The sequence below is a fragment of the Cryptotermes secundus genome, unplaced genomic scaffold (genome assembly GCF_002891405.2).
Source record: "Cryptotermes secundus unplaced genomic scaffold, Csec_1.0 scaffold709, whole genome shotgun sequence".
NCBI classification, from domain to species: domain Eukaryota; kingdom Metazoa; phylum Arthropoda; class Insecta; order Blattodea; family Kalotermitidae; genus Cryptotermes; species Cryptotermes secundus.
In genome coordinates, this window is record NW_019738358.1 from 379,738 (window position 1) to 404,925 (window position 25,188).

Consider the following 25,188-nt stretch of genomic DNA (forward strand, 5'->3'; position numbering starts at 1 on the left):
AGAATTGCCAAGGAGGCTGTAAGGGACTGGACATACAGTAAAAGTAGATAGTTAAGCCATCCCTATAACAGGCCGTGAAGGCCCATAGGGTTGTGAGATGTTGAGGTTCCCACATTATCTAGATAATCGGCTCACAGATGGCGGCAAGGTTGTCATTCTTACGTGCCGGCCGCCATTTACCCCCAAGAATATATCTGATACTTATTTCTGTTAATGGCTTAGTCGACCCCAGGGCCATAGTGCGGCTGGAAGGATTAGGTAAATTGAAAAATCCATTTCATCGGTATTCGATCCCGCGACCTTCCGGCATGTAGCTTAGTGCCTTTTTTAGTGGTGAGTGGAGTCCAACTGGGTCCACTCGGCAAGGCGGCCACTGATTGGCCTATTGTAGCCAGTCCTGGGTGATTATGATGATGGAAAATTTGGTGGAATGAAGATTGGCAGGGGAAACCGAAGTACTCAGAGAAAACCCGCACCAGCGCCACTTTTTTCCCACCACAAATCCCACTTGACCAGACCGGGATCGAACCCGGGCCACCGCGATGGGAAGCCAGCGACTAACCGCTTGAGCTATGGCGCGGCCTAGCTTAGTGCCTTAACGAACTACGCTACCGCATGCCCACCTGAACAAACAGAGACTATCAGAAATTCTTGGAATCCTTAACAGGACTCGAACAGGCAAAGGAATCCCTACAAGGACATTCTGTCATAAAAAGCAAGGAACTATTAAAACTCAGGAACCAATTACGGTGGGCGACAGGACTACTCACAGGACACTGTCACCTGAAAGGTCACGTCTTCAAAATTGGATTTAGCGAATAGTCCCATTTGCGAAATGTACCTAGAAAGAGACGAATCAGTCACACACATCCTATGTGACTGTGAGGTCATAGCTTAATTAAGATTTCGTCTCCTGCGCCATCACCTTACGGAACCAGGTGACCACCAAGACGCTCCTGTAAATAAAATACTACACTTCATTGGAAGTGTATGTTTGTTGAATGGTTGAAATAGAAGCGGACACACAAAGGATCAAGGTTTGCTCAAGGGTTGAAACAGAAGGGGATGCACAAAGGACAAAGTTTGCTCAAGGGTTGAAACAGAGGGGGATGAACAAAGGACGAAGGATTGCTCAAGGGTTGAAACAAAAGCAGATGCACAAAGGATCAAGGTTTGCTCAAGCGTTGAAACAGAAGCGGACGCACAAAAAATCATGGTTTGCTCAAGGGTTGAAACAGAAGCGGACTCACGAAGGATCAAGATTTGCTCAAGGGTTGCAACAGAAGCGGATGCACAAAGGATCAAGGTTTGCTCAAGGGTTGAAACAGAAGTGGACTCACAAAGGATCAAGATTTCCTCAGGGGTTGAAACAGAGGGGGATGAACAAAGGACGAAGGATTGCTCAAGGGTTGAAACAGAAGTGGACGCACAAAGGATCAAGGTTTGCTCAAGGGCTGAAACAGAGGCGGACTCACAAAGGATCAAGATTTGCTCAAGGGTTGAAACAGAAGCGGACGCACAAAGGATCAAGGTTTGCTCAAGGATTGAAACAGAGGGGGATGCACAAAGGACGAAGGTTTGCTGAGAAGTTTAAACAGGTTGATGCATAAAGAATCACTGAAGGTCGCGGTGCAAGGCCTGGTATAGGCTTTCCCCTTATAAATTCTGTCATTCATTCAAATATCCACCGCAAACAATGCAAACAATTTCTAAAATAGCAGTGCAGATTTTCTGCCAGGGCACGGTAGTAGAGATAATGTACGGAAGGGAAAGTGATTTGAAATAAAGGGAGAGTTGCTTAAAGCACTATCTCTTCCAACAGCCAAAGAAACGTTTTATTGTTTTTACATAAACAATTACAGTAAAGTAAAGAGTATGTAATGAGCTGCATTAAACACAATAAAACGAGTAACTGAAGAAACTCAGGAGTGTATACGACGAATCAATTATTAGCTTGTTGAAACAACTAATTACAGCTGAAGACAAATAGACATTGGCAGAACCAACTGATTACCGGTGATGGCCGGTTCCATTGTGTGTACACTTCTCGCAGGATCTTAGTGTTACAGTTTCATTAATGGTTCGCATTTTGCATGAATTGCAGGAGTGGTGTACCCCCAAGCACAGCCGATTTACTCCGTAAGAAAAACAGGCCCCCACCGGACACTTTTTGTACCATCTGCTCAAAATTTCCCAAACTTTCGAAGCAAAATAAAAAGTAAAACTATCCTTTGGACAGTCCGTGGAGGCCCATGGGTTTGTCTCTCACATTCCTAGACAATCGGCTCACAGATGGCGGTGAATCTGTCAGCCTTCCTCAGCGGCGGCAATTTACCCCTGGTACTCATTTCTATTAAAGGCTGAGTCGGACACGGGGCCACAATTTGGTTGGAAGAATTGGGTAAATTGAAAAATCCAGTGAACTAATCGGGAATGGAACACGTGACCTTCCGGCTTCTAGCATAATGTTTACTATTTTTTAATTATGCTGTAGTTTTCACATAATAACGATAGGTGTCACTGACATATAGGTTGCCACTTCGTAAACAAAATTCCTAAATGTATTTAAAAAAGAAGTAAATGTGCAATCTATTAATGGTATCCTCTTGAAGATCAGAGATATATTGAAAAATCGCAGGGCGACCGCTATCATAAAATGAGATGTTTATAAGACTGTGCTACAGAGGGCCGGAAGGGCATTACTTAGGCCTTTTTATATATTTTTTTCAAAATAAAAAAATAATTTTGCGTTGATGTGAAGGCTGAATGGGAGAGGTCATTTCTTTTGTGTACTTTTTGTATCCCAATAAAAAACTTTTCCGTTGTATTCTTAGGTGGCAGAAGCACAGTCAATAAATGGGAGGAGATGTTAAGTAGGTCTACTGTGTTTTGAAAAAAAAAATTAATCAAAATAATTTTGAATCGAATATTTTTATGTCCGTATCTTTTTCGCTTTTAAATGTAAATTAATTTCATGTCGGTATATATTTCTATGGCCTTTTCTTTTTATACAAAATAAATAGAATTTAGCAAAGTGAACAGAGCTCGTTTTGTTCTTCGCCGAGAAAGCTGGTGTAGCGGTAATGACTTAGACCTGTATTCGGGAAGTGCTCGGTTCGAATCCAGACCGTGGCACCAGCTATTCCGATTGATGTTTTCATGATTTCCTCAGTTCTTTCAGGTATATTCCAGGCGAGTACCTTGATTATGTTACTACCGCTTCCTTCTAGATCCATTCCAGTTAGCATTTATCAATCGATAGGTATATAATTTTAGTCGCAGTTAAAGTACATACTCGTATATACTCGTAGAGAGAGGTACCATTCCTCAAATTCTACAAACACCTTTTTGTTTTAAATTTGTCTGCATATGTGACTTGCAGAATTGTTGTAATTTGTTTCAATGCCGATTTACTTCTATGTTATTTTTGTTGTGTTTACCAATTTTTGCTTTATTTTTTAATATATCACGTTTATCTAAAAAAGGATCAAGTGCATTAACCTTGGCTAATATTTTTAGTATATTCTCATGGCCAAGGAGGAACAGAATTATTGCATTTTAGCACCGGGATGAACGTTAGCTGTAAACACTGTTGCACCATGTGGCATATATCTAATGTCTTTAAAACAATACCAACAACGCGTTACTACATCACTGTTATATGTGTTGTAAGAAACATTCCAGAATTTCATATGTCTTCAGTATACCAAATATTGGAATGAACGAAAGAAACAACTAATATTTAATGAGCTTTGATACTGAGCCCCTCTCCCCCTCCGGCATAACCCCTTCCTTTTACGGAGATGTACCAGAGGTTTGTTGCACACTTGCAAATTCATTACATGACGCTGAAGACGGATATATAAATTAAGGAAAGCGTTTATATTTTCTAGAATAATTAATATAATAACTTAAGTTTTCTCAGGCTGCAGGTAGTTACGTACTCTAAAGGGGGGAGGGTCATTAATTTCTCAGAAATTTGGAAATATGGTTGTATCCGCACAGAGGTTTGGAATGTGAATAAGTCAGTAATATGAAGGTAGGTGCTTCACGCGAAGCATTTCGCGAATATTTCGTGACTGTACAGGAACATTTTACAGCTTGCTGTAGGTGCACAGAGGCTGTAAAGCTACTTAGGTTTCTGCTGTCACCGTACAGCCTGATATGGACCTGCAACAATGTTCAGAACTGCATTTTTCGAGCATGTACATGAACATTTTATAGTTTACTGTAGGTGTAGAGAGACTGTAAAGCTATTTAAGTTCCTGCTGTCACCGTACAGCCAGATAGAGACCTGCAGCAGTGCGCAGAACTGCACTCTTCGTGACTGTGCAGTAACATTTTATAGCTTACTGTAGGTGTAGAGAGGCTGTAAAGCTACTTAGGTTCCTGCTGTCACCGTACAGCCAGATAGAGACCTGCAGCAGTGCGCAGAACTGCGCTCTTCGTGACGGTACAGGGACATTTTACAGCTTACTGTAGGTGTAGAGAGGCTGTAAAGCTATTTAGGTTCCTGCTATCACAGTACAGCCTGATAGGAATCCTTAACAATATGCAGAACTTCACTTTTCGCTGACTGGCAGAGCTGGGGGAGGTCGGTAAAATTTGTGTCATTTAAGGGGCTGCGGTGCCATATAGTTTGAGAACCCATATAATAATAAATACGGTATTGTTGTATTATGTATGAAACATAAAACAATTAAAATGGTGCTAAAAATTTATGGTATTCGGGAACTTTCATCCGACCGGAATATATGTGTTTTATTGTCGTAGCAGTAAGTAACCACGGAAATGAAATACAGCATATACCAATTAATGTCACATGCGAAAACTCTCCTTATAAATCAAGACATCATGAAATCAAAAGCTGAATGCCCTGACAGGCCGTTACTCAGCTTCACTGAGGCGTAAACGTGCGAAGTCTTCGAACACAATGTTGTCTTCCTCGTCGGGAACATAGCGGGAGCTCTCGTAGTGCGATCTCTCGATCGACCTGCTCTTTTTGATTGCTTGCTCCTTTTCATGTTCGACTGTGCCTGAAAAAAAGAAGCCGAAGAGATGGTCGTTAACCTGTTATCTATTATTCTGTAGTCGCTTGTTTTACTCATGTTGCCAGTAGCTTTACTGGGGATGGATGTTTCTGGTTCATGAATAAGCATAAAAGTCGCATGGAATCCAGGATTGTCAAAATATCTAGAGCCATCTAGAGACATCTCTCTTTCGAAGAAACGATGACGTAAGAAGGCAAAGATGTTGAGGAACGTATAAATTACGTTGGACTTAAATAACTGTGAGGATCTCGAAACAAATGTAGTATCTCGAAACCGAAATCATACAGGCTGGACTAGCGGTAACAATCTAGACTTGTTCGGATCTTGACCGAGATATAGGATATCTTGACTGATGTTTTTCGTAGTTTTCCTCAGTTCCTCCAGGAAAATGTCGGGAGGATACCTCATTTAGGCCACTACCGCTTTCTTCCAAATCCTTCCCAATTCATGATTCATCTGTTATCTTAACATTCAACATTATATAGCCTACAATGCTGAAAACGTTATGTAAATTACTAAAATTAAATGACAGAGAGATCTTGAAGGAAGGATAAACTTAGGAAGAAGATGGTGAGTTAGATGTAATGTATTGATCATGAAGCAAGAAGAAGAATAAAAAGTAAAGCTATTCCTATACCAGGCCATGAAGGCCCATAGGGTTGTGAGACATCGAGGCTCCTACATTATCTAGACAATCGGCTCAAAGATGGCGGTAAGCCGCGCTTTACTCCTCAGGAAAATTATTTCATTAATTCCTGGTACTTATTTCTGTTAGAGGATGAGTAAACCCCAGGGCCTAGTGCGGCTGGAAGAGGAAGGATAATAATAAAAATAAAAACGTAACTTAACTAATTAAGCATCACCCCATGAAGACGTATGGGGGGTGGGGGTGGATGTATAGACACAAATTTCGTCGACCTCGGCACTAATTGGACGTGATTCGTCGGCTTCACGCTTCGGCTGCTTTATCACCAGGGAAATACCCCCCGGTACCCATTGGGTGGACTCCAGAGCCCGTCTGAATGACATAGAGAAGTGAAAATTTTTGCCTCCGCCGGTATTCGAACCCCGGTCCTTCGGTCTTCCAGCCCTTAGCCAGTAGCTATACCGACTGCGATTTCCCGGCTTTCATAATAATAATAATAATAAGAGAAGAAGAAGAAGAAGAAACATCTTAGCCGACCGGGTAGAGAAACCAGACATTTTACTCTCCCTGGATATTTAGTACAAAAAAAAAATTATTTTAAAGAACTAGTCCTATTGCCTAAATTCGAAAGCGTTAAACAATTTCATTAATAAAATCGGCTGTAAACTGTCTCGACTTGTTCCTTGTGAACATTTTCTGGGGGTTCCCCTGCCCTGTACAAAACATTCTCGTCGTATCCAGAAGAGGGGGGGGGACGAGTGGTGACTTTTATTGTTGTTATTGTTATTAATAATTCTTATTACTTAATGACGCTCTTTCAATTTCAGGGTTATATCTGAGTTGATCTAACCACTGAATAAGATCTTGAAAAGACCGTAAATGATGAATGCATAGGCCAATTTCAAAAAAGAATGTTGTAACTAAAGAAACAACGAAAAACTTCAGGCAGGATAATCAGTGCTCCGAGTGACAGTCTAACTGTACATTTCCGGAATAGAACTCCGGCTCATTACCATTGAAGCCAATGCCGGTACAGGCGGTCTCAAAATGACCATTTATATTAATTGTGCTCCATATATTGGACAAATCCCAACATAATTCGTAGTACTGGACCGTTCTATCTTCACTTTGGGTAGTTAGTTAGTTAGTTATTGGAGAGGGTGGGTTTCCCCATGCACTTAGACCTGTAGTGGTCCATTGTGCTTCCCTCTATGATTTCTACCAGTCTCTATACCCTACCGATATTGGTGCGTACGATCAGTCCCGACCGAGCCAGCGAGTTCGGCCTCTACTGGCTTAGCGGTATCTATAATGCTTCCCCCANAATGAGATAATTCTTGTACCTGATTCTCCGTGTTCTCCACACATTTCCACAGGCGTAAGTGTTTTGTTCTGAGTCACGTTTAAACTGCAGTTCATTCCCTAATATACAAAACCGGTCCTTCCAGAACCTGTGCTGATGGCCGTGCGTGTAGCAGACTTCAGTGCCCAGGCGACGAATTGTGGCACATTGAATCAGTAAATGCCAAGATTGTAGGCACTCACAAAATAAAGAGCACTGTCTTCTGGGATATAACGCCTTGTAGTCCGTTGAAAGTCAACCGACGTTTCGGAGGAAAATATCTCCTCCATCTTCAGGGTAGAAGAATTAACCGAGCAATAAACCAGTGAGAAAGCAGTTTGGAAGCGGCACAGTCCTCGATCATGAAGCTGGAGTAGTCCGTTGAAAGTCAACCGACGTTTCGGAGGAAAATATCTCCTCCATCTTCAGGGTAGAAGAATTAACCGAGCAATAAACCAGTAATAAAGCAGGTTGGAAGCGGCGGAGTCCTCAATCATGAAGATGGAGTAGTCCGTTGAAAGTCAACCGAAGTTTCGGAGGAAAATATCTCCTCCATCTTCAGGGTAGAAGAATTAACCGAGCAATAAACCAGTGAGAAAGCAGGTTGGAAGCGGCAGAGTCCTCGATCATGAAGATGGAGGCAATCTGTTTCTCCGAAACGTCGGTTGACTTTCAAGGGCTACACCGAGTTATATCCCATAAGGTAGAACTCTTCATAACCACCGCTGTGAGACCCTCAGTTCCTATAGCCACAAAATATCTCGTCATCCTAAAATTTCGGAGTTGCAGTTTTAAAAGGATACATAACGTGGAACATTCTTATTATAGTGTCCTGGGTTATGACGTCGTGCAGTTTGGTAGGTGAATACCAGCGATAACTTGACTTCTTTATTCTGTAGCCAGTTAAGGGCTAGGTTATAGATGAAATACGTGACTTGAAGACTGTAGACGTGGTAATATACTGCTTCGTCAGGGCTGTCCCATACTTCAGGCGGCGATGATAGATGTCTACTGAGCAATGGTGGAATGGTAATTAGCAGGGGAAAACTGAAGAAACTCAGAAAAAAAAGACCTGCTCGAGTGACAATTACAATTATTTGCCCTTCACGAAACTCCCTTGAATTCACGCGGGACTAAACCCAAGGCTCCGCGGTGAGAATCCAGAGTCTAACTCCCTAAATTACATGTACAGTACGTTCCCCCAGAGGAAAATACTGCCCGTGCCTCCAGGCGAGAGAGTGGTGACTGTTCTTTCTAAAAGCTGGTAATCATCCACAGAGAAACGGCGTCATGAAGAAAAGGTAGACTATCCCTGTAACCGATCGTAGAGACCCATATGGTTGTGAGACGTCGAGGTTCCCACATTTTCTAGACAATCGGTTCACAGATGTCTGTGAGTCGACCTAACACGCTGGACGCTTTTTAGCCCCAGGAAAATTCCTGGTACTCATTTCTGTTAGAGGCTGAGTCGACCCCAGGGCCATAGTACGGCTGGAATTTTTGGGTCAATTGAAAAATCCAGTGATCTCATGGAGGATGAAACCCGCAACCTTCCGGCTTGTACTGTAGTGCCTGAACCAACTATGCTACCGCGTGCCCCGAACACGGCATCATAATCAAGAAACTTACAATATGCACATTCAGTTCCATGGAAACCTCAAATCTTGCAATGTAGTCGTAGCATAATGAATCACTCGGGATTAGAAACTTTAGAGTCACGAAATGCCTTGTTATCCCTAAATTAAGGGATGCAGTTACCTGGTGCGGGGTGTAGCAACTTGAAGGGCACATCCGTCACAAGTTCTCCTCCCAAGGTGCCACAGTTAAGCTTCACGCGCAAGGAGTAAGAGATGAAAATACCGACAGCATCTGTAGGGGACTGGCCCTCTGGCATAAGCGTGGAGGAGGCCAGGTTCACGTCGTCATCCTGACAACAACAATAATGTTAATTTATATGGAGTTGACAATATACAGGGTTTTGGATAATTGGATTTATTGACCACTTACAGGTCGTAGCTACAAATAACTATAACACTACCACTGATTTCCACACTTTACGGTTCACTAGAGCACACATTCTAGTGTTCTCAGATTGTTACTAGACATTTCCTGGTAACGGCTTCTAACAATGTCTATTCATCTACTTCCGGGATCAGTTTCACTCTGAACGGTGGCTGTCTTCCAACTGAACTCTTCTTCAGAATCAAAGTCAAAGTTACTTTACGACTGGCAGTTTGCCGCCAATTAATTCGTCTTGGCATCAAACCTCTTGAACCCCATGACCAGAGGATTTTTCTTCAACTGAACCTTTGCAGTAATAGTCCTTATATAACATCCTCTCTGATGAGAAAATAGGTTTGTCTCTTATGAATATGTTTGGCCTTGTGTCAAATGTATATTTCGCACTAATACCATTTTATGTTAATTCTTCCTTTTGCACTTCAAACAAATCCTCTGTCAGAACTGGCTTTACAGGGCAGATCATGTCTATCCTATCTTAAACTACAAAGCAACCTAGTCGCTTGAACAGTCGTAAGCTTGACCACCACCAAGTTTATCTTTTACATTGTCTATGTCTTGAACTCTTCTTTCTTCAATTGTCCTTCTTACAGCCCCTTTGCACGTACATAGTAGAAAACACCTCGATTGTTGCATGCGTATTCGTTGCAGCGGGAACGTATTTACCAAGCCGTTGTCTAGAAATGGCTCAGGTATATTTGCATATCTGGCTGTCGTTGCATAGTAACGGTGATATACACTAAGAAAAACTAAAAACTCCGTTGCCTGTAGTCCGCAAGCGAACTATACCGAGAGAGCGACCACCGCTTGTCTGCGAAGTTAGTGCTAATAAAAAGGTTCTGGGAAGAACTAATTGCCTACTCTCTTTTCACTGTAATTTTAGGATCTGATACAGCAAATATGAAGAAATTTGTGAGGCTTCAGTGTTGGTATTACTGACAGGAGGGATTTATTAATTGCGCCTTTGAGACGGCCTCAGATGTCATGAAATACATACCAAGTTTCATGAAGACTGGTTTTATCATTCAAACAATATTAAGGGTTTGCCTCAGAAATTTGAGAGGCTGTAATGTTGGTATTAGTGACAGGAGGGATATATGAATTGCGCCTTTGAGATGAGCTCAGGTTCTGTGATATACGTGCATGCCATGTATCATAAAGATTTGTTCAGCCATTCAAAAGTTGTGTGGTTGTTTGGGGGGTCCTACACTTGCAGACACACACAGAGAAAGGTGATCTCATAAGCCTACTTTTATTTTTTTGAGAAAAGGAAAGTAGGCTAATAAAACAAAAAAGTATGGCTCCAAAATATATACTGTATATGAACTCATTGCCGGTCACGGTAGCCGAGCGGTCTAAGGCATGCACTGTCTTCGCTCGCTCGGAAGCCTGGATCGTGGGTTCGGATCTGTTTCCTGTGAGGTACGAACTGAATTCTTATATATTATTCTTATACACTGCCGGTCACGGTAGCCGAGCGGTCTAAGGCATGCACTCTCTTCGCTCGCTCGGAAGCCGGGATCGTGGGTTCGAATCCCGCTCAGGGCATGGATGTTTGTGTGCGTTTTTCTGTGTTTGTGTACAGGTAGAGGCCTTGCGACGAGCTGATCACTCGCCCAAGGAGTCCTACCGAATGTGTAAGATCTAGTAAACCGAAGTGAAACGGAGAGTTTCATGGAGGTAGGCCTAGGCCCAAATTGGGGCTGTAGCGCCACAGGAAAAAAAAAATATGAACTCATTGCTACGTATAACTTTGGATTAAACAAGAAAATAAGGGAAGCGTGCTGTACGTGTAGCTGCTAGTACAGTGACGAGGCTGTACCTTGAGATAGCCGTCCAAAGCAATGCCATGCTTGTCCCGGTTGCTGGAGGCTAAGGGCACTAAGTAGAACACTTTTTTAAACGAAGAGCCTGGGATGATGGGGCAGCCTTCCTTGGTCTCCAGACTGGCAACTTGTCGCGAATACTGCGCGTTCACCATCGTGACTTCGCAGTGCTGAACCACTTGCACCTGCAACAGGCGAAATGTTCCTTGGACATGCCTATAGAATTTGCACTGAACGCTTATACATTAGTTTGCCTGTTCGTGTAACTCCAATGTGCATTACCATATTCACAAGAACACTCCAGTGGGTCTTACTCTGAGCTAGCTGAATCCAATACACATCCTCACATGCTACCGTATTTACGCATGTATAGGCCGCGTGCGTGTATAGGCCGCAGCACAATTTTCAGACAGAAATTATAGAAAAAATAATTTTCTTGGAATATTATTTCAGGAGTAGAACACTCTGTATTACTAATTATGAATATAATTTTTTTTTTAAATGAAGTGTGATTTCGAATATTTCGAATATAAGCCGCACCCCAGTTTTCCTCTTGAATTTTTGGCAAAAAATATGCGGCCTATACATGCGTAAATACGGTATTTCATGAACATCCATTTTAATTTTCCCATTCCATTTAAGCTTACTTCTCCGAAGTACTGTCTTTACTTCAGGGTAAGCAACTAAAGAAGGAAATACAAATTATTGGTTATATAACAACAATGTATCACCTGAAGAGGTGATAATTAGACATGATCTGCTCTGTAAAGCCTGTACTGACAGAGGACGTGTGTGTAGTGCAAAAGGAGGAATTTTCGACATGTTATATGTGCGAAATATACAGTTGAAAGGTCAGGGTTATTCATAAGAGACAAACTCAGGATGTTACATAAGGACTATTACCGAAAGAGTTCAGTTGGGAAAAGTAATCTGTGATCGTGGGCCTCGAGGGGCCTGACGCCAAGACGAACTGATTGGCAGTAAACCGCCAGTCGTAAAGTGACTCTGACTCTTACTCCGACTGAAGAAGGAAGTAGAATTAGATCGCTAACCGTCATGTGTATTAACCTTCTGAAGCACGGGAAAGAGAAGAGAAAGTGTAGAGGGAGTAGTGATAGACACTCAGAGAGAAGAGAGAAGAAGAGAAAGTGAGGGGAGTAATGAGATATGCGACATTTTAGGAGGGGAAGACAGAAAGATTTTTTTTTTTTTTGCTTTGAAGGTTCCCAGGCAGTGTCATTTCGTCCTTCTGGTACATGTGCAGTTGAGAGAGGGTAAAGCGTTGGGAAGCGAGGCACGTAAAGGATTATGAAGTGAACTTTGTCAAGAGCACAGGATCGAAATTGAGCAGAGAATTTAATTCTGTGCATTAATATTTAATCATTTAAAGACTGGTCAATTGATTGAATTGCTTCTGGCCTTCGCCAGCACAGTCATTCCTGGTCTCAGTCTGCTCGATATTCATTGCCAGGATTTTTATTCTGTCCTAGACGTGTACGTGTTTAGAAATGAGGCCTCTTCGACGAGAGGAAGCGTCGGTGTTTCTATGTAGACGCTACTTTTATTTCACCGTAGTTTCAGCACGAGTTTATGCGCGCTGTCACGGCGTCCAAGTGACTATGGACTCTGTGCACCCTTTGTCACTGCCCTATACTAAGTAAAATTTATGCAGGGTATATACGTACAGAGGTTTCCTGTCAATGCAGGCTTGTGCAGCAGGTTATGCCTTAATTTATGCAACCACTTTGAAACTGCAGTTAGATAGCTGAACGGTCGTAGGCTTGACCGTCGCCAAGTTTAAGCATCCTATACTTCCTACGCCTGGTTTCTCCTTGTCCAGTATCACGTACATTTGGATTTATAAAAAATATATAAAAATTCAACTCGTACCTCACAGGAAACACATTAAGGTTTCGCTACAAAAACCAACCGGTTAATGTTGTTTAGAGAAACAGTCGCTGTGTATTGTGAGAAGCATTGATGTAGCGATCTTGCCACTACCCGTTACAAGCACATCACGAAACTTGCCTTCATGTTCCTCACTGCCTTTCGGGAATTGTTGGACACGATGACGTTGGCAGCAATCCTCTCGCCGTGGTAATACGTCTCTTTGTCGAGGGTGACCTCGAGGTTCAGTTTGCCTTGCGAGAACGTGAAGCCCTTGCTGACCAGAGAGCTGGGCAGACGGATACCGCGACTCGAGGGTGCGTACTGCAGCTGAAACCATTCATTTGTCGATTCAGTTTCAGTTGCAGTTCCTTCAGTTGTCTGTCTTTACCTTACGTGGTACACAGGTCTGTGACGGCACATGCATTGGTTATATAATGATCTACGCCTGTTTCCATTATTGTGTACTTCTACTACTAAAAAACGTACAGTTGTCCCTATGCTCAACGAGCTAAGCACTATGGAGTGGATGTGTAGATCCACATTTTATTGACTTCGGCACTAGCTGGAGGTGATTGGTCAGCTTCATGCCCCGGTCGCTTTACCCAAGGAGAAAGAGCCCCCGGTACCAATTGGATAGGAGGTTTGGTGCACCCCAGAGCCGGTCTGGACAATTGGGAGAAGAGAAAATTCTTCAGCCTACCGGAAGTCGAACTCCGACCCCTTAGTCGTTCAGCCTGTAGCCAGTCGCTATACCGACTACGCTACCCCGACTACTACTACTACTAATACTACTACTACTACTGCTGCTGCTGTAAAAACTGGAGTTCTCACAGCGGTGGTTATGAAGAATTCTGTCTTCTGGAGCACACAGCCATGTAGTCCATTAAAACTATTTTAAATGATTGCCGTATAGTATTCAATGTAGAAGAACATGTTCTTAAAAAGAATTTTAATTTTCGGTGGTAACATTTGGTGCATTTATATATATATATTTCTTTCTACAATTTTGATGTTTTACAGATCCTTTCCCCCGGTGTGTCACGTGTCTGGCTTGCCCTCCCCCTACCAGGCGCTCATGTTTACATCTGATTTTAAACAAATATTTTTCAGTGTGTTGATCTCCATACTTGTACCGTTAATTTTATTACATGTCAAATGTTAATTTATAATCAGTCATTTTCTGAATACAATAAAAATTCTTCTCCCCACTTTCTCGTTCTGGAAAGTTTTAGCAGTACAGTCATACCTCACTTAACGCGACCCCATATAAAGCAGATTTTTTATAAAGCTCTTTATTCTGAAACACGTTTTCTTCGGTAAAGTAAGTAAAGCTATCCCTGTAACAGGCTGTGGAGGCCCATAGGGTTGTGAGACGTCGAGGCTCCCACATTTTCTAGACAGTCGGCTCGCAGATAGCGGTGATGTCAGCCTTAGGTAGGCCGCACACCGGTGTGGGTCATGACCGTCATGACTCAGACCGGTGTGCTGCTGTTTTCATAATCTCATTCTTTTCAACTGTACTCCTTTCTTTGCGTCATGTCGCAGACGATATACAAGTGTTCAATAAATTCAATTACCAATCCAAACCCCGTCTATAGTCACTCGTACGTGTGACAATATATTACACATATTGTAAGTAATTTGAACTAAATTAATAATTTTTATGTGCTTGGTTCTTTTATTTATTCTATAATTGCAATAAATTACGACTTGAAGAAAATACTTCCATAATTACTGTTAGCTACTAAAATTGCCTCTTGCTGCGTGATTCATTGGGGGCTGTCGTTTCCAAAAACTAATTTCTAGCGTTAAAAGAAATGCGACTGTACCCTTTTGTTTTCCATCCTTTTCGTTCAAAACAGAGTGGACATCCAGCTTTCTCAAATTTTGATTCCCCGTAATTTTAAACTCCATTTCAGTGATATTATCCCGCCATGCCCAATTCGTGTACAGCAGCAGTGTAACACTGTACTCCAGAGACAGGTAAAATTTTCTTTGCTGTCAGTTAAGCACTAAGCATTGGTAATCCCGACACTAGATGGAGTTGAATAGTTAGTTTCACAACCCGACATCTTTACCCCCAAGGAAATAGACCGAGGTACCTTTTGTTTAGGAAGCTGGGTGGGCCCGTTCTAGGTTCTACGGAGAAGAGAAAATTCTCTTGTCCCTGCGGGTAATCGAACCCCGTTTCTTCGCATATACATCACATATATTATAAGTAAATATCGAGGAGCTATTTTTCTTACAGAATCCGAAGACCAGATCACAGAAAGTCTGCAATGTTGAGATAAACCTGCGGAAATGAAGGAATGAAGGTTTATAGTAGGTGACAAAAATAGTGAAATTGGTGACGTAGAAAATGAAAGTGAGAAATACTGCAGTAACGAGAGTGAAAGCAAGGACGAGCCAATAAGCAACACACAAAAAGTAGCAAGGAAAAGGGGAAGGAACGTTTCACGTCGTAACACGGGTTTGATACTGTGTTTGCTGTAGGCCAGTTGTAGTCCTACTGTTAGAACAGAGGTACGTTATAAAAATAAAAAAGCAAAACTATCCCTGTAATAGGCCGTGGAAGCCCATACGGTTGTGAGACGTCGAGGCTCCCACATTTTTCTAGACAATCGGCTCAGAGATGGCGGTGAGGTTGTCAGCGTAACGCGCCGGCCTCTCTTTACTCCTACGTAGATTCCTGGCATTTATTTCACTTAGAGGCTGAGTCGGGCCCAGGACCATAGTGCGGCTGGAAGGATTAGGTAAATTTAAAAATTCAGTCATCTCATTGGGAATCAAACCCGCGACCTTCCGGCGTTTGGCATAGTGCCTCAACCAACATACGATACCGCAATATTGTTAAATACTGAGCAATCTGGCCCAAGCCGTAAAATTACTGACTTGTATTTAGGAGATATTCTGTTCGAATTTTGGCGGGGACACCCGCTGTCTTGAATGACCTTTTCGTGTTCTTCCTCAAGCAAATTTCGGGAGAATGCCTTAAACTAGACCACCACCGCTTCCTTATAGACTTCTTCCAATTCATTTTTCATTTATCCGTTTAGGTCCGGTCTAGAAAATCGAGTTTAACGGCCGTAGGAATCCGTTGCGCTGACCACGCGACACCCTCTATTCGCAAAAGTTGGCACTAACTTCGCCGACAGGCGGCGGTCACTCGGTCGGTATAGTTCGCTTGGGGACTAAAGTTCACGGAGTTTATTCGTTTAGGATTAGAAACAATATAATACAGATACTGACAGCGTCGTACAGTAACCCTCAAAATTATATTAATATCTATTATGAAAGTGGAAGCAATCGCAGTGGACTATTTTAATGTTCTGTGCCAGCCGTGTCCTGAGATGACTGAGAAAAACAAGGAAAACCTCAATTAGGATAGTCCGTGTCCGGGCAGAGATGCGAAGCTGCGATCTTCTAAAGACGAGGCACGTGTGATGACGCTACGTGGCACCGGAAATGGCTGCTGTAGTTCATACTACATGGTGCGTGATGGTGGGATCATTAGTAAATAATTAGTCAAATAGTATGTGGAAAGAATCGATGAGCAGGGATAGCTCAGTCGGTATAGCGAATGGCTACGGTCTGGACGGCCCGGGGTTCAATTCCTGACAGTAGCAAGAGATTCTACCTTATTCCACAGTGTCCAGACCAACTCTGGGGTTCACTAAGTCTCTGTCAACATTTATATCTGCCCCTTGCCAATTAGGGCCGTGAAATCTCCTGAAACCAAGGATATTTACCATGAAAACACACAATTTTTTAAGATTTGAGGTTTTCACGGCGGTGACTATGAAGAATGCCGACTTCTGAGATGTGGTGCAGTGGCGCCACATCCCAGAAGACGGAATTCTTCACACCATTTTTATCTCTCAATACAACAGAATCATAATGATACTGTGTGTGATTATAATGGCAGGATAGAGCGCTGAATACTGGTTGCAGGTATAGTAAGCCCTCGCTAATGTGGAATAATTGGGAGATCAACCGGATTAATCGATTATTCGGATTAGTGAAGCATAACGTAGCCCTGAAAGACAAACATTTGTGCCTAAACTTTATTTAACGGGACACACTGTAGTGTAGTTGGTTGAGGGACTATGCTACAAGCCAGAAGGTCGCTGGTTCGATTTCCGAAGAGGTTGGATTTTTTAATTTCCCTATTCCTTCCAATGGTCCCGGGGATAAATGACGGCCGGGGCGTAAGGCTGACAACCTCACGGCCATCTGTGAGCCGATTATATAGAGAATGTTGTGACCTAGACGTCTCACAAACCTATGGGCATTCACCGTCTTATACAAGGATAACTTTACCTGTTTCAGACGAATAATAATTGTCTTTCCTCTGTTTCTTTTGAGGAAAGTGTACCTTCTTGATTGCAAGAGAGACAGAAGATCTCTTGTGGCTCTTGTCGTCGGGACTTTCAGCGACGTATGTCTTGACGTTGTACTCGACACCAAGAGGTTTAGCCGTGTCTTCGTCGCCAGGTTGCAGCGTCACGGAGCAAGGGGAGTTCGGAGGGAACGTGAACTTGAAGGGGTATGCGTTGGGGCCCAGCTTCTTCATCAGCCGCTCCTGGTAAACCGCCAAAAGGGTTCAGTGAAGTATTGTATTTTGGGGATAATTTCATGATTGAAGAAAGCCGTCTTCTGGGATGTGGCGCCGTGTAGAAATTGTGTTAACTGACGTGTTATCAGACTCAGTCTGTTGCACCTGCTCTAGCTGGTTCGCTCGCGGATTTCTGCTTGTTTTCTACCCTGAAGATGGAGGCGATACATTCCCCCGAAACGTCGGTTAACACAATTTATACACGGCACCACATCCCAGAAGACGGTTTTCTTCATAGTTACTGCCTTGAAATCCTCAAGTCTTACAATTTCATGATTAGTTGCGGGGTCTATATGTAGCTTCCTGGCTCCTTTAGACACAATGTAGCACGTTGACTTACTGAATTGCTATGTTGGACCTGAGGGTCTCACAGCGGTGGCTATGAAGAGTTCTATCTTTTGGAATATAATGCCCTGTAGTCAAAAGTTCTAATATTTAAATTTTTAATAATTCTATGTAAACAATATATCCCTGTAACAGGCCGTGGAGGTTCATAAGGCTGTGACACTAGGAGGCCTCCACATTTTCTAGAAAATCAGCTCACAGATGGCGGTGAGGTTGTCAGCTTTACGCGCTGGCCTCCCTGTACCCCAAGGAAAATTCCTGGTACTCATTTCTGTTAGGGGCTGAGACGACCCCTGAGCCATAGTGCGGCTGGAAGGATTAGGTCAACTGAAAAATCCAATGACGTTATCGGGAATCGAACCCGCGACTTTACTGCTTGTAGCGTAGTGCCTCAACCAGATACTCTACCGCGTGCTCCTTAATGTTTCTATGATATTGCAAATATATTTTCATATATTCGACACTAACACGTGTACAAATTTTAATTTACGACGCTGAAAAATGGATCCTTTTTATCATATAATTCATCACACACTAAATTTATTTATTGTGTTTATTCGTATGCACCTGATAGTGGCCAAAATAGACCGAAACGCATGGTGTGATTTATATAATAAACTGGTTGACTTATGGTTTCTACTTAAATTCAGTCGTTTTATTATTCAATAAGAACGCTCTTATATGACGGTACTGAAAGTTTGTTGCCTTATACGAGAGAACAATAGGATATATAGAATAAGACGTTTTGATGTCAACCGACGCTTAGGTGGAGTATGTTGCCTTCATCTTCAGGGTCTGGGAGTAAGTCAATTATGCGCCGCGCCATAGCTCAAGCTGTTAGTCGCTGGCTTCCCACCGCGGCGGCCCGGGTTCGAGCCCGGGTCTGGTCAAGTGGGATTTGTGGTGGACAAAGTGGCTCTGGGGAGGATTTTCTCCGAGTACTTCGGTTTCCCCTGCCAGTCTTCATTCCACTAAATTCTCCATCATCATAATCACCCGGGGCAGGCTACAATATGTCAATCATTGGCCTCCGTGCCTCAATTGGACTCCACCCCCCACTAAGCGAATTAAAAAAGATATAAATTATGAACCGTGTCACGGTTCTTTCGGTGTAGGATCTTTGGATTTACTCTCTCTCTCTGGCAACTACGTACGCTACGACGCGGAGCCGATCCCTTTCCCATCAAGTTCCTTGCGTAACCTAGAGGTCACGTGTTTCCCCTTCCCTCTTGTCCCGACACGAGCTACGTTTACAGACAAGTAGGTCTGTGGCTTTTTCCTCTTCGTCTTCGACCGAGAAGGTCGGTTTTGGGAGTTCGAAATTCAGTTTGGTTTGATTACGCGTTATGCGTAGAAATTTTGTTTCGGCGCATTAACTGCTACAGAAAGAGAGAGAAAGCCCTGTCGAGCCGGCGTGGGGTTGGCTGGCTCGGGAGTTTGTGTATTTATTTATTTATTTATTATTTTCCCTGGCTTGTAATATATATTTTATTAAGTAAGTACTTACTGAGTAAGTTGGGCGAGTGGTTTTAGAACTGCCCTGTATTTGTGAGAGTGCCAGGAGTTACGTTGACTTGTGATTGGTCACTGAGTGCCGCAATGCGGCAGGGGCATTCTGTTGGGATTGAATGTTTGTTTCTTTTCAGCTCTGTTTTATGTATTATTTTGTAATCGGTGTAGTCAGAACATTATGATCGAGTTTCATCTTGGCAACCAGGCTATTTGCGACAGTTTTAACTATGTACTTTCAAGGCTATTGATCAGCCCAGGTCAGTGAACTTAAAAGGGTCGCAACCGTTACTTTGACTGCGGGCAAATTCTGAGTCATTCTTGACTGATGTTTATTTGATTTTTCTACCAGCCCTTCAGGCGAAGCTGTAACATTTTCCTTGTCATATTTGTATGATTTACATTTCTACTCTTTTGTTGCAATATATTTTTATATTATTGAAAAGCCAGCTGGATTGTTATGATTTCTTGTACTCTGCTGAAATACTTGTACTGCCCAACGCCTATGCCAGCTAACCCTCTCGGTTCCTCCCTTGAGATCCCCTTCCACTTTGGGGAGGCATTGGAACACCACGAGACAAACAGTCGATTGTGAGCTCCGGTTGTCTTCGAAGCGGCTCAACAATTGGTAGCAGAGCGTGGTTGTCTTCGAAGAGGAGGAAGGGCGGCTCAATTAAGAGACCAGCTTTCTATCAGCTTCATGATAGTTATTTGCTTTCCTTATTCTACCTGAAGATAGAGGTGACTTGTTCCTCTGAAACGTCAATTGAATTTCAACGGACTACACGGCGTTACATCCCAGAAGTTAGAACTCTTCGTTACTGAATTGTTTTTGCCTGCAAAATATTAGGACAAAGGTGGCCGAACTGGGGCCCGGTAGTCGCTATGCAGCTATTTCGCAGCTTTCGTTATGTTCGATGAAAAGGATCCTAGTTAATTCCTTCTTTATAAATATAAGAAATATAATAAAATACATTTGCTTGAGAAGCACGTGTTCAGATACATATTCCATAAATTCCACGCCTATTTTAGGCTCTCGACCTTCTGAAAATTTCCATATGCGTCTTCGATGTTCAGTAAATTTGGCCAGCCCTGCATTAGGGCTTCTGAGATGCTGGAATATTTTGTAATAAAGTCGCTCACGAAACTAAATAATTGAGGCTGGCATTACCTGCTTGATATATATGATACATACATACTCCATGGCCTGTAGTCCGCAAGCGAACTATACCGACCGAGCTACCGCCGCTTGTCAGCGAAGTTAGTACCAACTTTTGCGGCTAGAGGGTGTCACATGGTCAGCACAACGGATCCCCACGGCCGTTAATTTCTGTTTTGTATATATCGGCATATTAATTATTTCCAACTTCTTTTTAACTGTGTTAGATTTGAGGCTCTCACAGCAGTGTCTATGAAGAGTTCTATTTTGTGGGATATAACGTTGCGTAATCCTTTGAAAGTTAACTGACGTTTCGGAGGATCATATTTTTCCATCTTCATAGTTAAAGAATAAGCTAAGTTTTGGTTACAGCTAGCTTCATGCTGGTTTTTTCTTGTCTTACTCTTCGATTCTGAAGATGGAGGCGACATGTTCCTCCTAAACGTCGGTTGACTTTCATCAGACTGCATGACCTTATATCCCAGAAGATCGGAACACCGCTCTAGACGGAGATGAATGGCCAGCTTCAACCCCACCTTCAGGTTTCTTTTCCCCGAAAAAAAGAACCTCATTGTTTATTGTATAGGAGGTAGATAGAGCTCAAGAACGTGTCTGAACATTATGGAGAAAAATCTCTTGCTCTTTCCAAACATCAAACCCCTATTCCCCTGTTATCCAGCCCATAGCATTATTATTATTATTGTTATTAGAGGGGGTGGGTTTCCCCATGCACTTAGACCAGTTATTGGTCCATTGTGCGTCCCCATTTAATTTCTACTCTCGCCATACCCTACCGGTACTGGTGCTTGCTATCAGCCCCGTTCAGCCAACGAGGTCGGCCGTCGGTACCTGATATTACCCCATCTACCAGAGGCATTGGAAACTACTTGGGCGGGAAATTGTTGCCTAATTTTGCCCATAGCATAGTTAACATTAAATATGTCGACCATTTCTACTTGTGATTAACAATAGCGGACGTTTTACACGAAGATATACATACATTTCTACATTGAATGTAACGCGCTTAATGTTTATTGGAGCGAGAAATCTTTCGAACAGAATTTGTAGACAAAAATGAGACTCAGATTTTTGATCAATGCACGTTTGTATTTTTCATTATAATGAAACAAAAGAGAGTGAAAGCTAGAGAATTGTTATGCTATGTTTTGGTGTCATTTTACCTTAGCATCTGAATACTTTCTTGTCCTGGAAGTGTGGACCTACTTCTGATTGTGTTGAAAATAGTACTGAAGTAGAAATGTCGTCAGTCACCTGTATAGGTGTCAGATCTGTCTTCGCTGCAGGCGGTACAAGTTGTTGGCGTGTCAACACCAATTCTTTGCTGAACTTCACACCCATCACCTCGTCTTCCTCTCGGCCATACCGGTACGTGGTTGTTACTTGGCCGTACAACCTCCTCCCGCTCAGGTAGTCGTTGTCCACAACCACGATACCATCAATGGGGTCGACATGGTCCAGGTGGTCAATGAAGTCTCTCTTACCGAGGTACACCGTGATCTTACCTAAACAAGCAAATGGAAATTAGAACTCTGTATATGGTAAAGGGCCACTCATAGGGGCCGCGCCATCTAGGGCTTGAACCGTCTTCGTCCCCTCAAACACTGGGCTCGTGGGTTCGAATCCCACTTGATGCCTGAATATCTGTAAGTGTTAATTCTGTGTTTATGCTGTCCTGTGTGCAGGTAGCGGCCTTGCGACAGGCTGTTACCCCCGTCCAAGGACTCCCACCGATAGTGTAAAAACCAAGGAACTGAAAAAGTGGCAAAGGGCTGTAGAGCCATAGACAGATAGATAAAAGTAGTAAGGGTTGTTGGTAATTTTAAGAGGTTTTCAGTATTGAAATTCGAGTAAAGCTTACTACCATTCAGTCCACAACCTTTTGTTTACTCGTCTGCTGTCTGAAAACGTAAAAATTAGAATATGGAAATATATAATTTTGCCTGTGGTTTTATATGGGTGTGAAATTTGGTCTCTGACATTGAGGGAGGAACATAGACTGAGAGTGTTTAAGAAGAGGGTGCTGAGGAGAATATTTGGATAGAAGAGAGATTAACTGACAAGAGGTTGGAGAAAACTGCATAATGAGGAACTTCATAACTTATACTCTTCGCCAAATATAATTAGAATAAGTCAAGGAGGATGAGATTGGCAGAGCCTGTAGTACGAATGGGGAGAAGAAGAATGCATATAGGATTTGGAAAGGACGAAAGGAAAGAGACCACAAAGGAAACGTAGACGAGTGTGGGAAGGTACTATTAAAATGTATCTTAGAGGGACAAAATGGGGTGATATGGATTGGACTGTCCTGGCTTAGGTTAGGGACATGGAACACGGAAAGTAACTTTCGGGTTTCTTAAAATTTTTGGAAATACCGTGGAGTTGGTTGGTTAGTTAGTTCGATATCGAAATTATCTAACGTCGAATGAAAGGATGGCAGACGAGTGATCAGTTGGGGGGAGGGAGGAGAGGCTGCTGATCGAGGTGATACCGGGGCATATGCCTGGAAGAACTGAGGAACATCACGAAAGCCTCAATCAGGTTAACTTGTGTCTTGGTCGACATTCGAACCGAGAACCTCCCGAATAAAAGTCTATAGCTTTAACTCTAGACGAGTTTGTTCGGTCTCTGTGAGTGTTGTATGTTCAATTTCATCTTAACTACAAGATTCGGCCGTTGCATAACGTTCATTCATATCGGCAAAAAATAAACCCAGTGACGGTTACAGAAACTTGAAATGTCTTTCACTTACCGTTCGGAGTTGTTTTCTTGAAGACCTTAACTGCAATCACGTAAGCTAGAAATAGTAGCGGAAACATGACTGCTCGAGCACAGAAATATATATATTTTTTTTTGTAATTTCAATGAGCTCTTAAATATTTTTTGCAAGGTTGATGGCGTGTTAAGATTTGAACAAATTTACTGAACTCTGATCAAGTTTTTTAATACTGAAGTTGGAAAGGGGGACTTCTCGACGAAAGTGATTGTAAACGTGATTCAGGGACGAGCTTTATACCGGGCACTGTAGGGCTTCGCTGGTAAAAGGATCAAGATGTTGCTGATCAAATTAGTTTCGGGCGAATGAGGGTGAGTACTGAATGCAGGTATAAATACATTAAGGATTATCCAAGAATGGAAACTAATGGCTAAGGGTAAAAATGACGGCAGTGATGACCTTCGAGAAACGTAATTTATTTTTACATATGGTTTTAAAACCCACGCTTCTCGTTTTTTTGCAAGGGGGGGATCTATAACGAATAATGACCTTTTTATATACAAGTACGTGTTTGATATTACAAGGAATACGCACAAAATATCAGTTACATGATTTGCTTGTTTAGGACATATTTTTTAATATCTTAAATTCCATGCCGTATTTAAAATCAATAGTTAAGCTAGTTTTCTAAATGAATTAAAATGAATGTTGAAACAATGTACGTAGAGTTAGCTGCCTGTGATGGGCCAGAGTGATGTGCATGTAACAACGAGGACAGTAGAAGGTAGCATGGTCAAAGAACAGTTAACATGTTCTATATTTTAAGGAGACAGAGTTTTGAAAAGTAATACAGTTTAGACCCAATGGTCTAGTAACCAAGAAATGCGTAAAATAGCGGAATATTTTTTTTGTAATGAAATTGACACAGAACTTGGCTTCTGCCTCACAGTGCTGTATTTTATGCGGTACACTGCCTGCACTCTGGTGGCAGAGATGGTAGTTTAGATCAATTGGTCGAACACTGACATAATCGACTGCAAGACGTTTGATAAATCGTACGAAGTCTGACAGTGCAAGTGGTAGATGTATGAAGTGGACATGTGATAACAAAAAGCAGCGGTAAGATAATTACCGTGTACACTTAGACATTTAAAGAAATATACCTTAATAATGATGTGAATGTGAAATAGACTGGTAAGTGTCGATATAGGATGCGTAGTATATAAGGAATATAAGTTACCAGTTTGTGTGTTGTCGTTGGTACTTTTAGACTGTGTGCCATACTTTCATGTTATAAATGTAGGTTCTCCCATCGACACAGAAACCAAAGAAACAAGGAATAAGTGAAACAGACAAATAGTGAAGTAAGGAGTAGGTCGAAACAAATTGCGTATTTCACATATTATTGCCTTGTTTGGCTGATTTGAAAAACTGAGACAAATTATTTTTTTTTTTGCATGTAGTTACACCAGTCTATAATTTTCTTGATTTTAACGCAATATTGTGTCCATAATCTGTAGTGGAAGAATTAGTAGTGAAGCTAGAGGTAGGTAAGTTAAGGGAGTTTTTTTCCTGTCTGTTAATCATACCAGGAATATGAATTCGTAGGCAGAATTAGGGTATTTCATTTATTTGGATAATTTTTCCTTACTGTAGTATAAATTTTCTTAGTTTCATATGAGGGTGTGTTTCTGTGTTGGGGAATCATGTTGGTAGCTAATGTATAGTAATGAGGATTATTAATACTGTATGTAATGGTTGTATTTGATACAGAAAATTAATTTTGTCTTAAAATTGAGATCCAAGGATGTGTTGCTGGAAAAATCATGCTACAAAAATTAGAATTTTGTGTAATCTGATTTCTGGGTGACTAGATTGTGTGGAATTTATATTTTATTCTTTGTTAAACCATGTATATTGTATACAAAAATTGGAATGATAATTTTTTTAAAAAATCATTTTTTTAATTATTCATCTTCAAACAAATAGACTTGTATATTATAAGTATTACTGTTCTCAGTACTGATGATCAGAAATGTTTGGTTAATTAGT

At 42.0% G+C, this 25,188-nt stretch overlaps 2 protein-coding genes across 7 annotated transcripts in view; one reads left to right on the forward strand and one right to left on the reverse strand.

The window, feature by feature from the left end:
* LOC111870873 (peroxisomal targeting signal 2 receptor) overlaps window positions 1–25,188 on the forward strand; it is a 94,145-nt gene that overhangs the window by 58,389 nt on the left and 10,568 nt on the right. Inside the window, exon 3 of one of the 6 annotated variants that reach the window (XM_023863480.2) lies at window positions 17,140–17,359. The exons of 1 other annotated variant lie outside the window; for it this stretch is intronic. In XM_023863480.2, coding sequence (XP_023719248.2) covers window positions 17,140–17,359 — 220 coding nt within the window. Of the gene's footprint in view, window positions 1–17,139; window positions 17,360–24,173; window positions 24,331–24,392; window positions 24,501–24,660; window positions 24,683–25,188 lie in introns of those variants that run through there. 4 more of the 6 variants (XM_023863478.2, XM_023863479.2, XM_023863481.2 and 1 more) reach the window with 4 other exon arrangements.
* Window positions 1,830–23,386, reverse strand: LOC111870872 (arrestin homolog). Its single transcript, XM_023863476.2, has 6 exons — window positions 23,173–23,386; window positions 21,675–21,925; window positions 12,913–13,101; window positions 10,881–11,069; window positions 8,798–8,966; window positions 1,830–5,036 (listed from the first exon to the last, which is right to left on the reverse strand). The coding sequence occupies exons 1-6, from the start codon at window positions 23,237–23,239 to the stop codon at window positions 4,888–4,890; spliced, it is 1,014 nt and encodes a 337-aa protein (XP_023719244.1). The 5' UTR covers window positions 23,240–23,386; the 3' UTR covers window positions 1,830–4,887.

Excerpts from the sequence above, each read along its gene's own strand:
- LOC111870872 (XM_023863476.2), bottom strand. The coding sequence starts at position 23,239 with ATGTTTCCGCTACTATTTCTAGCTTACGTGATTGCAGTTAAGGTCTTC. Across the intron at positions 8,967-10,880 it reads CTTTGGACGGCTATCTCAAG|GATGACGACGTGAACCTGGC; the intron begins GTACAGCCTCGT and ends TGTTGTTGTCAG. Across the intron at positions 5,037-8,797 it reads GTTGCTACACCCCGCACCAG|GCACAGTCGAACATGAAAAG; the intron begins GTAACTGCATCC and ends TCTTTTTTTCAG.